Below are 21081 nucleotides of genomic sequence, written 5' to 3'. Positions count from 1 at the left end.
TGCTGCATACAGTTTTTTCTTGGTGCAAGACAGGTGTTCTCATCTGTGGGGCCTGCTAATGTGTCTTCTCTGTTTGAGTTGCTGATTGAGCATGGATCATACAGCATTCCAGTTAGTGATAAATGCTCTGTAAGATTTCCCTTGAGTGCTCAACTATGATAGGGCACAGATACTGCCTGTGTTGGCCAATGGAGCAACAGCAGCTACCATGCAAGAAAGCTAAAGCAGCTGCTTATATACATTGGCTTATTCATCCCGCCCCCGCCCCCCCGAATATGGTGCCTGAACAGAACGAATGATGTCACTGTGAGCAGCAGATTGCTGCTACATCATTGAGTACTTCCTTTTTTAAAATTTCAGAGCATGAGAGACTTTTGTTTCATTGCGTGGGGGTTGCACTCACCTTGAATCTGGAAAAGGAACTCTTAAACCACCAGCAGTCTGCCAGTGACCCTGTTGCTACTGGGCTGGGAAAGCTCCACACTAGGATATAGCAATTCATTTTTAATCTTTGTGGCTAGGAGTACTGAAATAAATGTATTTGTTAATAGATAAAGCACCTACTTTGAAGAATCTTAGCACATTTAGTTAAACACTGAGGCTTTTGTTCCCTCTCGTTTTGGAGGGGGACTGCACAAGTATCATCTAATCCAAAGGGAAATAAAAGGCGTTATACCTAAGTCATTACTTTTTGTCTTGTTCCTAGTTCTTAACATGCTGAGCAATCCTCTGGGGAAGCCCCCCTTGGGTTTCCTGCCACTGGATCCCATTGGCTCTGAGTTGACAGAGAATCTTCCAGCCTCGGCTTTGAGGAGCTCTCGCCTGGATAGCAGCCGTTCGCTCCTGTATTCCCGCTCCAGCAGCCCCTCAGACTCTGACACCAGTGGATTCAGCTCTGGTTCTGACCATCTCTCAGACTTAATTGTAAGTTTTACGTGGGTTTGTTTGGTCTCCTTACTGTAGTGGACGCGGAGGGATTACTGAGTTGAAATACAACGTTTGAGAATACCATGTGGTTTTCTCCTCTCCTGTGCTATGGAGAGTGGAAATAGATGAGATGCCAGCTATGTCGTTAGGACGTTACCCCTCCAAAAACTGACTTTTCAGCGCACTGTATCCACACAGTCAGCCTGCCAATGAATCTTTTGCTTTTCTTTCAATGACTGAACGTTAATTATTATTTATGTTTATGCACATGTTTTTTAATTGTATTTTATTCTTATTATATGCTGGAAGCCGCCTAGAGTGGACTTACAGTCCAGATAGGCGGGATATAAATTAAATAAATAAATAAATAAACAAAAACAGGCTGATTTGCAGCTTGTGTTCTGGTGCTTCATATATTTCTGTGCTAAAAAATGGGAGAATGCTCAAGTAAGTGCAGATGGATTTAGGGGACTGTGCTTGCTAAAAGCATTGCTTTTAAGAGAATGAATGGCATCTGCATCAGTAGTCGCGTTTCATATTATATTTCATGGGAAGTCTGCAACAGTGCTAGACCTTGGGCTGTCCACAGACTAGTAGACATTACAGGTCTCCTAAGAAGTAGTGCGCTGCTCTGCAGGACTCGTGTGCAGGAGATTAAGCAGGTAACACGTTGTTGCACTTTGTGGTTATAGTACTGACAGTAAAATTCAGCACATAGGTGTTTTTTTTAAAGGGAAGGAGTAAGGAAGAGGGAAGAATTTATTGCCGAATACATTGGGTACACCAGGATAGCCTGTCCAGTTGGCTTCTGCTAAAATCTCATCCCCTGTGAGTTATTGGTTGACTTGACATAACGCTCCCCCCCACCAGCAAAAAACCTAGAGACTTACCTTGCCTTAGTATCTAGGGTAACCTTGTAAATAAGCCCACAACTGTTACTTGTTTGTTCAAGGGAAAAAATGGTCTCCAAGAGGCATGTAGCCTTCATTTTGATACTTTCAGTAGAGGAGCTCCCTTACTCTACACACACAGCACACATATGAAAATATAAGATAGTGATAGGTTCTTATTTGTCATCTCTGTGCATGCACACAAATTAAGTTTTCATATGCCTGCGCAAAGATTCTCAGAAACTTCTAGTGCTTTTACACATGTCCATTAGGACTTGCCCTGCCCATGGCACAGAGTGCCTCAGTTCCTTTTTTACCACTGCTGCAGCAGCAGCAGCAGCACCGTGGCTACAGAGCTTCTGTTCATTCTGTAGAAAAGAAAAAGAAAGATAGTACGATCTCTTCAGGACCCCCCTCGTATTCTGTTCTCTATTTTGTGGATTAAAAAAAGACAGAGAGAGAGAGAGAGGAAACTACAGTGGTGCCTCGCTAGACAGTTACGTACTCCGCATGACAGTTTTTTCGCTAGACACTGGCTTTTTGCGATCGCTATAGCGATTCGCAAAACAGTGATTCCTATGGGGGAATTTCGCTGGACAATGTTTGGTCCCTTCTTCGCAAAACGATTTTCGCTAAACAACGATTTTGACAGCTCCCTCTGCACTCGCAAACAGGTGTTTTCGGGACCTAAGCTTCGCAAGACAGCGATTTAAACAGCTGATCGCCGTTTCGCAAAGTGGCTTTCCTATGGTCGATCTTCGCTAGACAACGACAATTCTCCCCCATTGGAAGGCATTAAACGGGTTTCAATGCATTCCAATGGGGAAATGCTTTTCGCTAGACAATGATTTTGCTAAACAGCGATTTCAGTGGAACGGATTATCGTCTAGCGAGGCACCACTGTAATATCTTTTATGGCCTCTTTGGACATCTTCAAGAGGTGCTAATCTTGCCTGAATAAAAGAACTCTTTCCGACGGGCATTCTCAGTGCTTATTCTACTGTGAAGGAGAGATAGAAAAAGGAAAAAAAGAACAGCGTGAGCCATCCTCACGAATAGAAACACCTGAGCATGAGAAGGGAATAAAGGGAGGGAGAAATAATTGAACAAAAAGAAGTAATGATAGAGAAAAAGGGAGCGTTAGAATCAAAAGAAGAAAGGGGAAAAGTAGAGATCTGTTTAGTAGAGGAGGGAGAAAGAAGAAAAGAGGAGGAGTTAAATGTATCAGTGTGAGAAGAAGATATAAAAGAAAGGGGAGAAGAGGTTTTTCAGTATACAGTATCAGAAAGGGAGATGATAAGAGTAAAGGAGGATAGAAAAGGGAAAGGAGTCAAATCTACCTATGAGAAAATGTGCTGGCTTTTGAAAGATTTCCCCAACTCGAAGCTTGGTGGACTACTACCTGATCCAGAATTAAAAGGAGAGGGAGAAACAATGTTTGAGACACTAGAATGGCCAGTAGTCGTTTTTCTGTGGGGAAGAGGACGTGGAAAGAAAGTAATCTGGTGGGACCAGACATACAACCAACCCCCAAAAGAAGGAGACTGGGCTCCACATCTGTGCTGTGGGACAATATGCGTGGTACGGAGTGCCCCACTGAGAAACCCTACGGATCAGGAGTGGGTTGGTCCAGCCCCCCAGTGAATTGTCTGTCTCCATAAACCAAGTTTACATCGTCACGTTGTGGACAATTACCAAATTTAAGCTGTTCTGATCCACTAGAAGCGGTTGTGGAATCGCCAAAAGTTAATGAAAATAAAGTTGTTAAAGTTTCAGAAAGGTCTCAGTCATTATTTCCCGCAAAAAAAGAGGAACTGCTCCAAGTTTCAAATGAACACAATCGCACCTCCAGACTCACTTGATACTGATGCCAACTAGGTGTCCCTACAAAAGTCCAATAAAACAAAGGGTAAACATTACCCATTACCACCTGAGGAACCTTCCAATTGTCCTTCGGTATCGGCTAGGCGGGACCTTTCTCCATCTCCAGATCAACTTCCTGTCCATTTTGATACCAACACTGACTATTCTGATATCGAAACCAGGGGAGATTTACCACCCAGTATTCCCACACGAGACATTGTGGAGAACCACCCTCCCTCTCCTTCGGAGGAATTAACATCATACACCCAGCTGATTTCTCCGTATTGCTAAGGTCATGGACCTTGCTGTCAATCAACCAGTACCAGAAGAGTCTGACAAAGTCTACAAAGATATTACGCAGGATCAGACTCCACCACTTCGCCTAGCTTTCATCTTGTCACTTCTCAAACTTATTAAAGGAATCATGGGAGAAACTTATCTTCTGTTCCTCAGATTTCCAGGAGAATCTAAAACCTGTGTAAGACCCATGGTGCCACTACCACCTTTCTCTTTAATAAATATCCTCTTCCTAACTCATTTATTGTGGGTGCTACACAAAGTAGAGCTCGCAAAAGCTCTGCCTCCATTCCCAACAACCATGAAGGGAGGAAGCTGGGTGTCATAGGGCATCGGGTTTATTTTCTCACCTCCGCCTTCCTTCAGGTAGCTAATTATATAGCTGCAGTTGGAACCTACCATCGCTACCTTTGGAACAAAGTACTACCCATTCTCCAGGTGGCTTCAGAAGATTTGAATATGGCCTCTCCTTCCTGGTATTTCTGATGATGCACAGTCCAGAGCCAAAGTCCTACCTTTTAATGGCCTCAATATTTAAGATGACAAGACTGATGAAATTCTAGACAGCCTTCAAAAACTGAGGAAAGTGGCAAGATCATATAACACTCAGCAGTATTGCCCATGGGATTTTTGGCATCGCCCCTGTACTTACCAACAGTATAGACCTCAGGTGGATCATCAGTGGCCACACATATCCAATGCGCCTACTTTCTCTTCCCACCAGCAGACTGCCAGACAATGCCCATGTCAGTCTGTCCGTAGACCTGAGAGGAAGACAAAGCAGAATGACTCCCCAACCCTCCACGGCTACCCCACCGCCACCAATGCCAAATACTTACCACACATGGCTGGCACCTTTTCTACAGGCATGGTGATGCATCACTTCAGACACCTGGGTCCTCACCGTAATCGGTGTAGGCTGTGCAATCGAATTTGATTGCTTCCCACCAACAGGGCTCTTCAAAAGCACCACCCCTTCTCCCGTTCTGGAAGAGGAGATATACAGTATGCTCCCTACTACAGAAAGATGCCATCACTCTAGTTCAACAGGCAGACATTGCCCCAGAATTTTACTCTTGTTACTTTACATTTCCAAAAAAGGACAGCTAAAAAGGACAGCGGACTACGACCAATCTTAGAGCTCCACCACCTCAATTGTTACATCACCCCACAACGTTTTCTTATGGACACTACCATCCAGCTACTCCAACAGGATGATTCATTTACGGTCATAGATTTAAAAGGTGCTTATTTTCACATAAACTAACGTCTAGATCACTGCAGATTCCTCAGGTTCACTTTTCAAGGAACAACCTGTGAGTTCAAAGCCATACCATTTTGCCAACAGGTCTTTACAAAACGTCTGGCTTCTGTAGCAGCATATCTCGTTCTCCAAGGTGTCATTGTTTTCCTTTATTTAGAAGACTGGCTCCTAGTATCCCCGTCTTGTGTCAAAGCGCTCCACAACCTCAATCTGACCCTGTCCCTCCTGAGTGATTTAGGGCTTCAAATCAACCTCTCCAAATCAATCTCTGAGCCCCTCCCAAAGGGTCACATACATAGGGGCAGTACTTGACTCGGTCCAAGGCCACGATTTTCTACCAGAAGAGAGACAGACAATCCTTCGGTCTTGGTGGGCCAACGTTCACAACCTGAGTAGAGGCCCTCTACTCCTGTCTGCTCAAGTCACCAAAGATGCCAGCCACTCAGACTAGGGAGCTCACTGCAACAATATGACCATACACTGACTGTGCTCTGCATATCAATCATTTAGAGCTTCTCGCAGTAATCAAAGTTTTCTGCACCTTCAAAAGCTTTCTCACAGGATTTGGAGTTCAAATAACTACCAACAACACTGCAGTCCTGTTTTATAGAAACAAACATGGAGGAACACACACACTCTCTCTCTCCTCTACCTGACATTCCTACTGTGGGAGTGATGCTACACTCGCCACATTTACCCAGTTGCAGTTCACATATTTACAGAGGACAATGCCCTCGCAGATCACCTCAGCAAGACTCCACATGTGCAGCCATGAGTGGTTTTTGGACAACAACATGTTTCGCCTGCCCATGTCATCGTTGGGGTACCCCACAGGTGGATGTATTTGTCTCCTCTGCCAACATGAAATGCTACTGCTATTGCTCCAGGGTGGAACTAGGACCAGCATCCAAAGGTGATGTCTTCATGAACACCTAGAATCTGAGCCTGCTGTACCTCTTTCTTCCCATTCCATTCCTTTGGTGCACAATTATCAAAATCAGGCAAGACAAATCTAGTGCCGTCCTGATTGCCCCATGGTGGCCCTGCCAACCATGGTTCATGACCCTCCTGTCCATGGCTGTTCATTTCCTCTGCCTTCCGCGGCTCCCCTATCTGCTGACCCTCAACCAGGGCAAGAAGTTTCATCCTCTACAGTACACCCTGTTCGCCTGGAGGACACTCCTTCAATAAAGCAGATTTTGGACTATGCCCTCAAATCTTCGACCAAAGCTTTGCGTAATTTTAAGTGGAACATCTTTTCTAAATTTGCATCATCGCGTAACTTACCTGCCGCTCCAGTGACGCTAGACACAGTTCTTGCCTTCCTTCTACATCTTTTCAAGCAAGGCCTCTCACACTCTACACTAAAGGTATCTATAGCTGCTCATCAACCTCAGAACACAGACTCTGCATTCTTATTCAGACAACCTACACTCAAACAATGTTTGCATGGACTACGAAATATTCACCCGCCATGCAAAACACCAGCTCCTCAATGGTCGCTCCAGCTCTTCCTTAACCGCATAACACAGCCACCCTTTGAATCCTTGGCAACAGCACCGCAAAGACTCTTGGCCTTTAAAACAACCTTCCTGGTTGCCATCAATTCAGCTCGCAGGGCCAGTGAACTCTCCGCTCTCCTCATCGACCCACCCTTTCTACAAAGTCATGTTATACTGTACTCTGACCTTACATTCCTTCCTAAGCTGGTGTCTGAATTTCATTTATGACAACCCATAGTTCTGCCTGCATTCTTCCCATCATCTGCTAATGACCTAGAGCGCTTGCTACACTCCTTAGATGTTAGGTGTGCCTTGGCATTTTATGTCTCCCATTCTGCTTCCTTTCGGAAATCTAAGTCTCTTCATCAGTTGCCACGGCCCTTCTAAGGGTTTTCCAGTCACTTCTCAAATCGTTGCAAAATGGATTGTTGCTACTATTGACCTGTCTTGTGACCTTGCCCATGAGCCTTTTCCCAGGCCATTTTGGGCTCACTCTACAAGAGCTGTAGCGACATCCGAGGCATTTGTTAGAGGAGGCGACTTGGTTGACGTTTGTAAAGCAGCCACCTGGGCAACACCTTCCACCTTTGCTGCCCGTTACCGCCCAGGTGTCCGGGCCAAGGCCGATGCCTAATTTGGTCGTGCTGTCCTCGCCTCTGCATTGTTGTGACGTCCCACCTCCTGGTAGGTCAGCTTGTTAGTCATCCATTTGTGTGCATTCACAGAGACCACAAAGAAGGAAGAGGTTACTTACCTGTAGCTCTGGTTCTTTGAGTCCTCCTCTGTGAATTCACGCTTCCCGCCCATCCTCCTGTTTGTCCGTCACGTATGCCTATTGTATGCTGGGCAGCGGTGGACTGTTCTACGGAACTGAGGCACTCTATGCCATGGGCGGAACCAAGGGCGATGGGAGGGAGGTCCTAACGAACACATGTAAAAGCTCTAGAAGTTTCCAAGAATCTCTGTGCAGGCACACTAAACCCATTTGTGTGAATTCACAGATGACCACTAAGTAACCTCTCTTTTTGTTGGCTGCTACCAAACAAATGGATCTTTCCTGCTATGAAGTATGCCAGTGGAGGAGAGACAGAGATAGCCAGTTCATTGCATTTCTAATGGCAATGAAGGGAGACAGCTACCTTCCACTGTGGCTAAGGATCAAAGAGTATTTATTAGAAACAAACAAATAAGCAATTCTGCCCAGACACTATTACATCTTATTTATTAAAGTATAATTAATAAAATTAGAGCAGTCATAGTATCATTGCATGCAATCAGAAACATTTTTTTTAAAGTTCAGTGGCCTTACCTTGTATAGCAGTGCAAATAAACTAGATTCCCACTATCTCCATTTCTGTCTGCCTTTCATTTAGCCTCTAGCAATTAATATAAGAAACTGTTAAAGAATTAAAATGAATGAAATGACAAATAAAATAATGTGTTTTCAGGTCTTGTATTAGTGTCCTGTCACCAGAGACAATTGTAGATGAAGCTTTCAAGCAAATTAATACAGTGGTGCCTCGCATAACGTTTGCTTCGTTTAACATTTTTTTCGCTTAACGTTTATTTTTTCAGAGTCAGATTGTGCTTCGTATAACGTTTTTCCCTATGGGCGATTTTCGCATAGCGATTTTGGGACCATGCTTCGCTTAACGTTTTTGGTTTTAGGTCCCCTGCTTCACTTAACAATGTTTTTTTTTTTCAATTAAAAAAGTGTCTTAGAAGGGTCAAAAACGGTTCTAAATGCTTGGATTCGTTAGAGGACCCCTTAAGTCATGTGCAAACCTGATTTGGCTTTGATCTGACTTTTCGTTAATTTTTTGTGAATTCTTTTTTTTTTTTGGCCCATAGGAACCAATGGACCTGTCAAAATCTGACAGCTCCATGCTTTCCTATGGGGGAGAAAACAATTTACAAAAAATTAACGAAAGTTCAGATCAACGCCAAATCAGGTTTGCACACAACTTAGGGGGTCCTCTAACGAACCCAAGAATTTAGAACAGTTGCTGAGTCTTCATTAATTTTTTGTGAATTTTTTCTTCCCCCAAGGGAAATAATGGAGCTGTCAGATTTTGACAGCTGTCAAAAGTTGGGGGAAAAAAATTCACCATTAATTAACGAAAAGTCAGATCAAAGCCAAATTAACTTTTGCATCCGTTTTAGAGGGTGCAGAAGCTAATCCAAGCATTTAAAACCATTTTTGACCCTTTTATGACACACTTAATTTTGCAAAAATTGACTTCGCAAAGCCATTGAAACGTATTGAGTCAGCTACAATACATTCCAATGGAGGATACATTGTATCGTTTAACGATGTTTCCTATGGGTTTTTTCGCTTAAGGACGGCAATCCGTGCCTATTGGAACGGATTAACTGGTTTCCAATGCATCTCTATGGGAAATGGTGTTTCGCATAACGATGTTTCACATAACGTTTTTTTTTTTGGAACCAATTAAAAACGTTATGCGAGGCACCACTGTACTTTTATTACACTTATAAGTTTGAAAATTAATCTTATAAAATCAGCAGAATTAGTATTATGTTTCAGTAAGATTACTGAACAAGAACCACAAATGAATAAGTGACAGGTATTCCAGTTGGTAAGAAAAAATGCTAAAATGATTAGACATTAAAATATTTTATGTATTAACAGTTTTGAGAACCTGTTGCACTTGACTCGTTGAGAAATCAGCTCAGATAAGACCTCAAAAAGGCTATGGATGGAAGACTACAGCAGCAGTAAAAAAATACATAACATCTTTTTCTGTCATTTCCTTCTAGTTGGTGTGCCATCCAAAACAATTTCATATTGGCAAAAGCTATTGAATTTATATTTCACAGTTAAAAGGCAAATGGGAATATCATACAAAGGCAGCCAGAAGAAAAAGGGAGAGGAATTAGTATTCCAAAATGTAAAGGTGTAGAATGAAACATTTCAGCTTAGGCATGGTTTACAATAAAATGAGAAAACCTGCTTATATATAAAATACACAAAGAAAATTTAACCCAACATAAGAGAACTACTCTTTTTATTTCATAATTAAAAAAGAATAGTAGACTCTTATCACACATTCTTTCCTACTGTCTACTTCTCATCCATGAAAAAAATGGAGAAAATATCTCCATTAATTTTCTTCCTGCCAGTATCCATTGTACTATTCTAAAGATAAATATGCACAGTTCAGACCCTGGGGAAAATGTGACCTATTAAAAGACCTATTTATAGGGTGAACAGAATGTCGCTTAGCAGTGGAACTCAAACACATAAGCCATAATTGGCTGTGAATTTGACATCAAATGCAGATGTGTTATGGCATAGGTTTTGAAATCTCTTTCTGCATTTGAGAAGTGGTTATGGGCAACTAAAAAGAAAACTAAATGAGCTGTTTTTCTCATTTATAAGCAAATAAGTAATCATAACAGGATTTCACCGAACAGTTTAAAAATGGGGGGGGGGGGTTGTTTCCCTAAGAAAACACACTGAAAAAGGGGGAATCAGTTTGGTCTTTAAAAAATCAAATCAACATCTGCAAAAATAAGGAGAAAACAATTAAAAGAAAAGGGGAAAACAGGGTACCTAACTCCCATTGCCATTTAGAAAATAGCTTACTGATGTTGGAAATGGTGCGAGGCAATGGAAATGTATTTCCGTATATGATGGAATTGTAAGAAGATACAAATGTTGTTGGGAGTGTGTATGCCAAGAATGCAGTAAAATTCATAGAGATACTTGGTTTGATCCTAAATTGTTATCACTGTTTTTGGGATTGAATGACATTTTCCAAGTAAAGAAAAATGTACCTTCCTTGTGGGGGTAGGCAAGAGGGATTAACAACAAAACCTGGCAAACAAATGAAGATCTCTCTTTAGAATTCTTGTGCCAATATGTTTGGAGTATAATTTGGGTAGATAAATTAATCACGTGGGTTAGAGTTCAGCAAAAGTGATTGAAATTTATTCTTTCTGGGGGGGGGGTTTGTACTAGTTTGTACAGTACATTAAGGAAGGTGTACAAAAGAGAAGACCCCCCCCCCAAGTTCATACAGCAAACTGTGGAAAACTTTAGACACTCTCCAGGGTCAACAGTCTATGACAGAACATACTGTCTTTTGGTAATAGTTGACTTTTAAAATGCATTAGAATGGATGGTAAGGTTACAAACATATACCACTGTCTGAATGAATTTTATGAATGTTACTGTTATGTCATTGTTACATTTATAAATAACCAGAGAAACAGTAAATGGAAACCAATTATGGATTGGAAAGGTCAGGGTCTGGGTAAGCCATGACTCATTTTTGGTCTGGCGTTTTCTCAGCCATACTTTATAAATAAGTTTAAAACAGACAGACTAGAAGTGTGTTGTAATAAAAGCTTACTTTCTCTAGTATTCAACTCTGAAGGTTGTGAGCTTAAATTATAGTGTTGGGGGATCCTCTCTTTACATCTATAAGGGTAATCTAACCTTTTCTTTCAAGACTGAGGGTGTAGCTACACAGGGGATAAACACTAGATTCAATTGGCTTGCCTCACATTTTTTAAAACCCTGTCACTGCTGGGTTCTGCTACCAAAATTGCTGTAGCTGTCAGTGCCAGTAAGATAGACTGCCCCTTGACAAGCGTCTGTACTGCCCTTCCTTCCTTTGCACTTCTTCTCATCGTTCATCCCCTTCATATGGAAGTAGAGCATTCTGTTCCTGGCACTTTCGACACCCCCCCCCCCCCGAGTGGAAGAGATCTCCTTTGAAAGGTTTAGCCTAGCATCGAGTCAGGGACTATGCCATTAAAAGTAGAAAAGTAAAAAATTGTGGAATGAAAAGTAAACACTTCAAGTAGGGCCAGTTGTCCCATTGAAAGACTAGATACAGAATGAAAGCAAATTGACAAGGAAAAAGCAAGGTAGCCTCGGCACTGATCTGAAACAGCGCTAGACTTGACAGGCAGATTTTAAAAAAAGAATGAAGATTGTTTGGAGGACAAACTGCCGGTGTTCACCTGAAGAGGGATTATACTCCTGTAACACATACGGACTGAAGGTGTTACCCAAAACAGCAGCATGGACCCCACCACCCCTAACTGTACATTTAGACCAAGAGGGCTGATCGCATATCAGAAAAAAAAAGGGGAGGGAGACGCTGGCTAGCCTCCCAACAGCCATTAAAACAAGAACCCCCAAATGGCCTCAGAAATAGTGCAGTCTTTGAGGTGATTAGATTTTTGTTATGTAGTTTAAGAAAAATGTCTCAATCTGAAATGTGCAAAATCAGATAGAAAAAGCAGAGTATAATGAGATGCACCCTCAGGCAACTGTCATTGTCGTGTTCTCTTAAGCTGGGTAACTTGGAGAGCAGAATGAAGTTCCGCTGTCTTTGACTCAATAAGCTAGCAAAAAGGATTTTGGGTTCTCTTACACTACGAATGGCTACTGGTACTTTTTGCAGGTGATATATAACTCAAGTGCTGTTTATTGTGGCAGCTCGTAGTCTACTGAGTAAAGTAGAAACAAGGAACCGTTACATAGGAAGCCACTTAACCAAGGTCGTCGTAATAATGGATTTGCTTAATGGGGGCGGGGGGGGAGGGCAGTTGGACTAGATGACCTCTGAAGATACCAACTTCAAATCATTGTCCTTTCCCCCTTCAACTGCAGTCCAGCCTCCGCATCTCCCCGCCTCTGCCTTTCCTGCCTATTGGAGGTCTTACCAGAGATTCCTTAAATGGGGCAGGGTCCCACCTGGATCAAGACCAAGCTACTCTGGCTGCAGTCACTTCCACCCCAACCAGCATCCCTAAGCAGTGGCCTGGAGCATCCACATGGCCTTCTTGGAACCTGCCAGACTCTCCAGAGGACCCGTTTAGTATTGAGAGAGAAGCAAGGCTTCACAAGCAGGCAGCAGGTCAGCCAAAATCTGCGCTTGCCTTTGGGGGAAGGAGGAAGGGTTGAGTAGTCATTGGGATGCTAACTCTCTTGGGTCCCTGGGCTAACTTTTCCTGTTTGTGGTTCCTTGTCCTTAGCTGTGAACGAGGCCACCTGTACATGGAGTGGGCAGCTCCCGCCAAGAAATTACAAGAATCCAGTCTACTCCTGTAAGGTGTTTTTAGGAGGAGTACCCTGGGATATCACAGAAGGTGAGTAATGGAAAGTCTCCTACGGTCCTGCAGGTCAGCAGATGGGTGCCTTGAAGAACTGCTTTGCTGCTGGTTCCTATCAAGGTGAACTCCTTTCCTGTGGGCTCTCATCCTGATTACGCTGCATGCTTTAGCACCAAGTCTGCTCAAAATGATTTTGTTTGCTGAGTCAGAGCAGCAAATGGCCCTTCCCGTCAAGGTAGATGGTACCTAAAGCTGGCCAAATTATTCTAGCACGAGTGAGAAGGTCCCATAAATCTCCCTCTTCCTGGGAATGAAAATGCTATATTAACAAAGTAAATAACACATTGCCCTTTTATGACATCTGCAGGCCTGCTCTGTTTACCACCTTAGAGACTGTCCAGTCCAGTTTGTCTAAAGACTTTTCTTGGTGTTTTAGAGTGAACAAGGTGCGTTTTCCCCAGCTTGGTCCCTTGTGGGTTGCTGAGGCAAGACTTTATCACTTTTCTGGGTTTTGAGTTACAAGAAGGAATGGTTGCATGAGGCAAAAGAGAGGATGCTCTGCATTCCATGTACAGGAGTTGACTGCACCCATAGTTGTCTCTTACTTCAGAAGAGATGATGAGCTGTCTTCCTCCACTGTGCCTGTGTGCCCTATTAGCATAGGGACGGGAAAAACCTTATGGCACAAAACAATTTTGTTTTCCAGGAGAGGAGGAAGGCTCCGGGGAAACAGCACATCTTGCCTGAGGTGGTCAGTTTATCTTTTGGTAGGGATGGTCCTGGGTGCAAATAGGTTGGAAAGGAGTCTGGCGGTATCTTTATTATGCATTTATTTGTTTTATTTCTATACCGCCCATCTGGCCAAAGGCCTCTTGGCAGTTTACAACATTACCTATAAGCTGGTCATTACCTATAAAGCCCTATATGGCTTAGATCCAGGCTACCTGAAGGACTGTATCTCCCCATATGAGCCTTCTCATTGTTTTAAGACCATCAGAGGAGGCCCTTATTTTGGTCTCATTGCCAACGCAGGCAGCTCCCAGTGGCAGCTCCCAGGCTATGGAACACTCTTCCTCGGGAGATCAGGATGGTCCCTTCCCTTTTATCTAACTGAATCCCTCAACCCCATTTTAGCAGATAATTCTAATCTTTTCCATGTTTCCATGTTTTAATCTTTTATTTTAAATCATATATTGTTTAATTTCTCTTTTTAATATTTGATTTACTGTGTTTTAATTGTGTGAATTTTAATGCTATCAGTTTCCTTGGGTCTCTTTGTTGGGAAAAATGCAGCATGCAAATAAAACTAATAATAACATGAAAATTAGCACAATAAACATGGCTAAAAATTCAAAGATTTAACATGGGCACAGAATAAAAGTACTGAAATACAAATAAACAATACATTGAAATGCATTAAGTTACATTTGACATACGTAAGTCATTTAAGGCGGTGGTAACTTAAGTCTAGAAGATATCTATTGAAACTCCAGTAATAACCATTTCAGTAATGAAGTTGTGAGATTGTCTACAGCAGGGGTCTCAAACATGCGGCCCGGGGCCATTTGCGGCTTCAGTAGTTTGTTCTAGGGTAGCGATGGCAAACCTATGGCACACATGCTACAGCTGGCACGCAGAGCCCTTTCTGCGGGCACACAAGCCATAAGTCGCTGGATCGCTACCACCCCCCACCCAGTAGCCAATCCTCAGGAGGTGGCTGCAGCTGCAGTGCTGGCGCTTTGACAGGCGGCAGGGCCAGGATCCGGGGTGGGGTCTCAAGACACTTCTGTGCCTCAGATGCCCCCTTCCAGTTCCGCCGCCACCACTTCCAGTTCCGCTGCGCCACTGGTTCCCCCCCCCCTTTCAGTTTGGGCACTCGGGCCCAAAAAGGTTCGCTGCCTACTGCTCCAGGGGTGTTGGAGGACCTCTGAAAACTCATGTTCTTGAGGACCTTCAGGAGCAGAGAGAGGGCATTGTTTGCAAATGACATTTTGTTTGCATGGGGAGGTCTCCCGCATGTAGCCCATGGGGTGTAGTTTGCCCACCCCAGCTTACAAATGTTCATTTTCAGGAACACATAGTAACTGCTGAGCCCCACTGTGTTCATGCCAATATCCGAGTCAAGAGTTGATTCATACTGATGGGTTGATTTACACATGCAGTAGAATTGGATGGCTGGTTGTATTCTGAGGTATTTGGTGCACATTAGAATGTGTAATGTGTAAAAAGTAAATCCTGCAAGTACAGTGTGCTGTATCAGATAGAGTAGTTCTGGAGCAAGCTTCTGGCTGGTGCTCTTCGGTGTGTTAGACCACTGGTTGTTAACCTTGGGTTACTCAGGAGTTTTGGACTGCAACTCCCAGAAGCCTTCACCACCAGTTGTGCTGACTAAGGTTTCTGGGAGTTGCAGTTCAAAAGCATCTGAGTAACAAAGGTTAAGAACCACTGTGTTAGACCACTGGTTCTCAACCTTGGCTTACTCAGGAGTTGTGGATTGCAACTCCCAGAAGCCTTCACCACCAACTGTGCTGGCTGGGGTTTCTGGGAGTTGCAGTTCAAAAACATCTGAGTAACAAAGGTTGGGAACCTAGGTGTTAGACTACATGAGTCTCATTAGCTCCACTGGCATGGCCAGCGGTGAAGGATATGGATGTTGTAGTCACAAACGTCTGATAGATGCCAGGCTCGGGATGTCCCTGATGCAAAATAAAAGGCAACAGTCATTGCAATTATCACTGTTTCCAGTACACAGTTCTTCTCTGTTTAATATAAAAATAAGAGTACTTACAAAATATCCATAATATAAACATAGTGAAGGTTTAATGATGAATTTAATGCAGAACAGTGTTTCAGCACCCTTTTTTAAATGCACTGGAACATGAAAACATATACTGTGTGTATATTGAAGGCCATCATAATACACTTAATACATTAGTGTTGTGCTTTTAATGGTACCAATTCTAACAAAAAATACTATTAGTGGCACAGATAAAATGCACATGCCTGATTACTCTGTCAAGTAGAACATTAAAGTAATAAAGGCTTCAGGTATTTAGTATTTGCATTTCGTTCTTAGCAAGTACTGGAGTTCTGTCATTATGACATGCCATCAAGTTGCTTCTGAGTCGATTAGTGACCTCCAGAAGATTTTGTCACTAAGAGTCCTGCTCAGGACTTGTGCACTCAAGGCCACGGCTTCCTTTATTGAGTGGCTCCTTCCTCCTTCTCAGTTGTCCTCTAGCCCTGTTACCTCCAACTCTTCCAATGTCATTGCCTTTTCTGGTGACAAGTTTTAAGAGAATGAAACTGTCTTCATGCCTTCATGGCATAGTTGGGCAAAGTGGGTCTCCCTGCTTGCAGCCTGATGAGCTAGACTGCAGAACACTGCGCTGTGTGCCATATGAGAATCTGCAGATCCAGCAAGGTAGGCATGGTTTGCTCCTCCAGATATTTCGGATGGCAACTCGACAAAAGCCCCGACTAGCCAGAGTTGACATCCAGAACCTCATCTAGAAAGACAATGTTTTTTCCCTCTTTTGCCTTGACTAAAGGAGGGTACGTAGGAGGTAAAAGGAAATGTAAAATATAATCCTCCCAACCGTAGTAAGACTCTGGTGTTTTGTTTGGCTTGGCTGCCTCTGAATAAATCTTTTTCTTCTGCGCAGCGGGTCTCATCAGCACTTTCCGTGTGTTTGGCTCTCTGAGGGTGGAGTGGCCTGGTAAGGATAGCAAGCATCCCCGCTGCCCTCCCAAAGGTAATATGCCCAAAGGTAATACAGACGTGGTAGGCATTTTTTTATCCATGCTATAGAGCACAGAGGGTTGCTGGGAGAGCATGAGTGCATGCCGGTGACTGGACAGGTGAAGCATCACAGGACACAGGCCTCCCTCGGTTGCACAGGTTCTTTTCCACGGCTGTCGTCTCCACTCACTGGCGGTGATTGAAGGTGGGAGGAGCGGCGGAAGGCTTCTGGGGCTTCTTTTGGAAGGAAATCTATTCTAGTTATCAGTGTTCTCTGTCCAGGGCAAATTCTAAAATCTGGCGTTATTTTCAGTGAAATAGTAAAACATGAGAAAAGTGGCATATAGGTTCCACTGGAATAGTCTGTTGCAAGAAGAAATCCTTTTTACACACAAGCCTTTTGTATTGCAGAAATTTTTCTCTTTTCAAGGCTTAATATGTGTAGAAAGTGTGAATGAGCGAGAACCTCTCCTTCCCAAGGCAGTGTGCTTCTAGGGGAGCAGAGGGAGCAATGGGATATTTCTGTAAAGCATCCCCAGATCTTCTGGATGCCTGTTGCTGAACTAATTGGCTCTTTTGATGCAGCAACAAGGCTGCCTTGGGATGCAGAGGAACACCTAAGAACGAGGGACTGGGCATGTACCTGAATTTCCTGTTTTCTTCCCCCAAGGCTATGCCTACCTGGTGTTTGAGTCAGAGAAATCTGTACGCGCTTTGCTCCAGAATTGTTCCCGTGACGTGCTGAGCCCCAGCGGCCTGAGCGAGTATTATTTCAAGATGTCCAGCCGCAGAATGCGCTGCAAAGAGGTGAGCAGGTACCCTGCCTCATGGGCCATAGGAGAATTGAAAGAGATGGCTGGCCTTTGTTTCGTGGCTTGAGCGGTGGCCACGAGGGATCCAGCATTTTCTTGGGTGAACGTGCTAGTTATTTCTACCTCACAGAATGACCCAGATGGACAGAGGATTGCTCCACACGTCGGCTCTGAATATCCAGATTTTGGTTTAGACAGGGAGAACAGAGAGTGGTCCCTTGATTGGAGTGTTGGTTTTGAACCCCTCTAAATTTGGGGTGGACAACATGTGTCCTTGGGCTGTGTGCAGTCCTCCCTATGTCTGATCGTTAACCTTGAAAATCACCATGGCCTTGGCCTCAAAATGGATTGCCTTTAGCTTTGGGATCACAGTCATGCTTCTGGGAACAAAATCAGACTTTAAAACAAATAGCTTGCTTCTGCTTTGTGAACACCTCATTTTTAACAGGAAAGGTTGCTTCTTTGTCTGCCCCATCGTGCAACATTTTGGTACTGGTGAGTTTCTGAAAGCTCCAGTGAGATTCTGGGGCAAAACTTGTTCCCAGGCTTGCTAACAGAAGATACACAGCTCTTCTGTTAAGTGTGCAGGGTTTGTGCTACAAGTGGTTGGGTGAACAATATGAAAGTCCAGAAGTACCTTTTGCAGGCTGGCAAGATGTTGGCAGAATCTGCTTATACACAGATCTTGTTAGAACTGGCAGTGGATCTCCACTGCTGATTTTTTTTTTTCAGCAGTAGATCTTTGTGCATCGTGGAGGCTGGATGAGCAGTAGATCCATGCAAAAGCATCATGTTGTGAATTGGCTTCTGGATCCATGCCTTAAGATTTCTGTTTGCATTTGAGCCAGGAGATAACTGTAATTTATCATGCATAGAAGCTAGTGGAGAACCTGTGGTCCTCCAGGTAGTTTTGGACTACAGCTACTGTTGTTCCTGACTATTGTGCATGCTGGGTGAGACTGATGGGGACAAGTAACATCTGGAGGCCTACAGATTCCTTGCCACACCAAAGAATGAACTACTTGGTAAATATGGTGTCCAAAGTGTTTCTGGTGCCTGCGGTTGCAGGTATTTGTCAGATGTAGGTAATACCTTCCCTTAGGTCAAGTTAAAGGCAGCCTTAAATCACAGATGAGAAGCATGTGTTGCCATCTTTGCCTCAAACTGGGTTTCCAGTGTTTTAAGTTCAGCCCTCACAGTCTGCAAGGCCAGTGGCTTGAATCTGGAGGCTGCTAGTTTGCATCTGTATGTGCACCCTGTGGACAAGGCTGCTGAAACAGATACATCTCTAGAAGAGAGGGTCCTTGGCTTCAGAGTCTGGCTAGAATGCTGTATCCCAGTGGCTTCCAATCTGAGCCCCCAGATTTGTTTGTTTGGTTGTTTGTTTGTTTAAACTTTTATCCCACCCATTTAGTGGGCAAGGGTGGCTTCCAGAAAATAACAAAAATATACTATACAAGAATTTTTTTAAAATGAGCATATAAAAAAACACATTTGGAAAACCACAGACCAGCATAAACTAAGTAAAAAATTAATATTACAAAGGGATGAGGTTTGCAAAGGCCTAGGTAAAAAGCCAGGTTTTCACTTGCTGATGTTGTCTTCAGCTCTTAGGATACCTCATCACTGAATGTGCTGACTTGGGACTTCAGGGAGTTTTAAGTATCCAGGCTGGGAGAACGGCAGATGCATCCATGTCATCATCTTTAACTGAATCCAGTTCCTGTGCAGAGCATAAGCCTTTTCTCTTCCCTCTGCAGATAAGTTAGCCAGGCACACCTCCTTCGGCCGTTAAGAGTTCAGTGAACTGCATCCACAGGCCAAAACATAAAGAAGGCACTTGAGGAGATCCTGGGACGTCTGCTCAGTCTTCTTTCTATTTTCCTAGAATGCATTTCACTGAAATTGAAGCCAAAGGTGCTGCGTGGGTGTGGGCTGTTGCTAGGCACTCTGACTGAGACTATGTCAGCACCAGCATCCAAACCAGTTTTGACTTTCCATAGTTGCCTACTATGATCCAGAGGTGGGAAGCGCTAATTTTTGGTGACTACAGTTCCCAGACTATCACCGGCCATTGTGGCCCAGGGTATTCTGTCAGTTGTACCTCCAGAAATCACGAATGTTTTTCATTCTGTTATGGACACATGAATGCTCAACACAGCTGATGCAATTCTTGGGAGGTCTTTTTTGGAGTGGGGCTACGTTTTATGTCACCTTGTCAGTGCCTGTACATCTCTTGGCTCTGTTGCAACGTGGGCAAGTGTTCCCTACCTTACTGGTCACAGAAGACGGTTTCCATGGTGTCAAGCTTGTTTTTCTTGGTGCAGAAGAATGCCAGTCCTGCTGTTGGCAGTGTTGTGTGTGTCACAAATGTCATTTGTAAGATGGGAAAGGCAGTGGCTGTAGTGAGAGGAGCTGAGTGGGATATTAGTGTTGATTGGGAAGCCTTGCCTGAACAGTGTGGAAAAGGGAGGAATTCTTCTGTTTGCAGGCCAGTTTTAGGGCTGCACAAAAAGCTTTAACACAGAGAATGGGTGTTGAGTACAAAGAAAAGGGGGAGGCATTACTTAGAGGAGGCCTGTAATTACTGGGAAACAGTCTTGTAGTGATTATTTACAGTTAGTTGTTGCATTTATATTATACCTTTTGCAGCAGCCTTGTGGGGTAGTTCAGTCTGAGAGACTGCGATTGATCAGAAGTCATCCACTGAATTTTGCAGTTGAGTTAGGATTTGGATCCATCTTGCTAGAGTCCTAGCCTAACACTCTTAACCACTTCATTGAAGTGGGTCTTACTGTCTTGTGACAATGCAGAGACGTATTCCAGTAGCTGAGTTACTTAGCCTCTCCCAACATACGTTGAGTAGTTCAGTTGGCAAGAGAATGCTTGTGAATGAAAGGCCAGTTATAAAAACAAGGCACTCTGAACATATTACAGTTTGTAGACTGTGTTGCCTTAGCTCACTGGTAGAGCAAATGCTGTCCATGCAGAAGATCCTGGGTTGAATCCTCTGGGCAGGCTGGAATGAGGTGCTTGCCTGAAGCCCTGGACTCCAGGGAGCAAGGGTCTGACCCACAATAAGGCAGCTTCTGTTTTATTAACAGAAGTCCGGTCCGCCTTAGCTATGGTTACAGTGGTGCGTGTGTGGTTGGGGGGCAGGTGTGTGAAGTGGGTAAGACATTCTGGTTGGGTCTCTGCCAGTGGTTCTCACCTTTTAACCCCTTCCAGATGTTTTGGATGTCAGCTCCTAAGATTACTGATGGTTGGCCATGCTCGCTGGGGATTCTGGGAATTGAAGTCCAAACCAGAGGGTGGAAAGTTGAGAACCACTATTCTCAACTGAAGAAAAGGTTTTTTTAAGAGGAGGGGGAGGGGTCCAGATCGATTGCTGCGGATACATTGAGTAGTGCAGATCCTTCTCGTTGTTGGTTTTAGGTGCAGGTGATTCCATGGGTCCTGGCAGACAGCAACTTTGTGCGCAGCCCAACTCAGAGGCTCGATCCTGGAAAAACTGTCTTTGTGGGAGCTTTGCATGGCATGTTGAACGCGGAAGCCTTAGCAGGGATCCTCAATGACCTGTTTGGAGGTGTGGTGTATGCCGGTATTGACACAGACAAGCACAAGTACCCTATTGGTAAGTAAGAACTGTTAATGACTGATGACTTGTTTTACCATGTTACCTGGGACTTTG

The 21081-nt window shown here is 43.8% G+C and overlaps 1 protein-coding gene across 8 annotated transcripts in view; it reads left to right on the top strand.

The window, feature by feature from the left end:
* CPEB1 (cytoplasmic polyadenylation element binding protein 1) overlaps positions 1–21081 on the top strand; it is an 80758-nt gene that overhangs the window by 51869 nt on the left and 7808 nt on the right. For 5 of the 8 annotated variants that reach the window (XM_072982248.2, XM_072982253.2, XM_072982249.2 and 2 more), the window contains 6 exons: positions 707–924; positions 12394–12640; positions 12759–12872; positions 16502–16606; positions 17249–17385; positions 20826–21024. In XM_072982248.2, the coding sequence (XP_072838349.1) occupies positions 707–924; positions 12394–12640; positions 12759–12872; positions 16502–16606; positions 17249–17385; positions 20826–21024 (1020 nt within the window). The remainder of the gene's footprint in view (positions 1–706; positions 925–12393; positions 12641–12758; positions 12873–16501; positions 16607–17248; positions 17386–20825; positions 21025–21081) is intronic. The other 3 variants (XM_072982252.2, XM_072982251.2, XM_078381114.1) reach the window with 1 other exon arrangement.

The sequence above is a fragment of the Pogona vitticeps genome, chromosome 12 (genome assembly GCF_051106095.1).
Source record: "Pogona vitticeps strain Pit_001003342236 chromosome 12, PviZW2.1, whole genome shotgun sequence".
In the NCBI taxonomy this organism is placed as follows: domain Eukaryota; kingdom Metazoa; phylum Chordata; class Lepidosauria; order Squamata; family Agamidae; genus Pogona; species Pogona vitticeps.
This window is presented reverse-complemented; position numbering and strand designations above follow the sequence as displayed.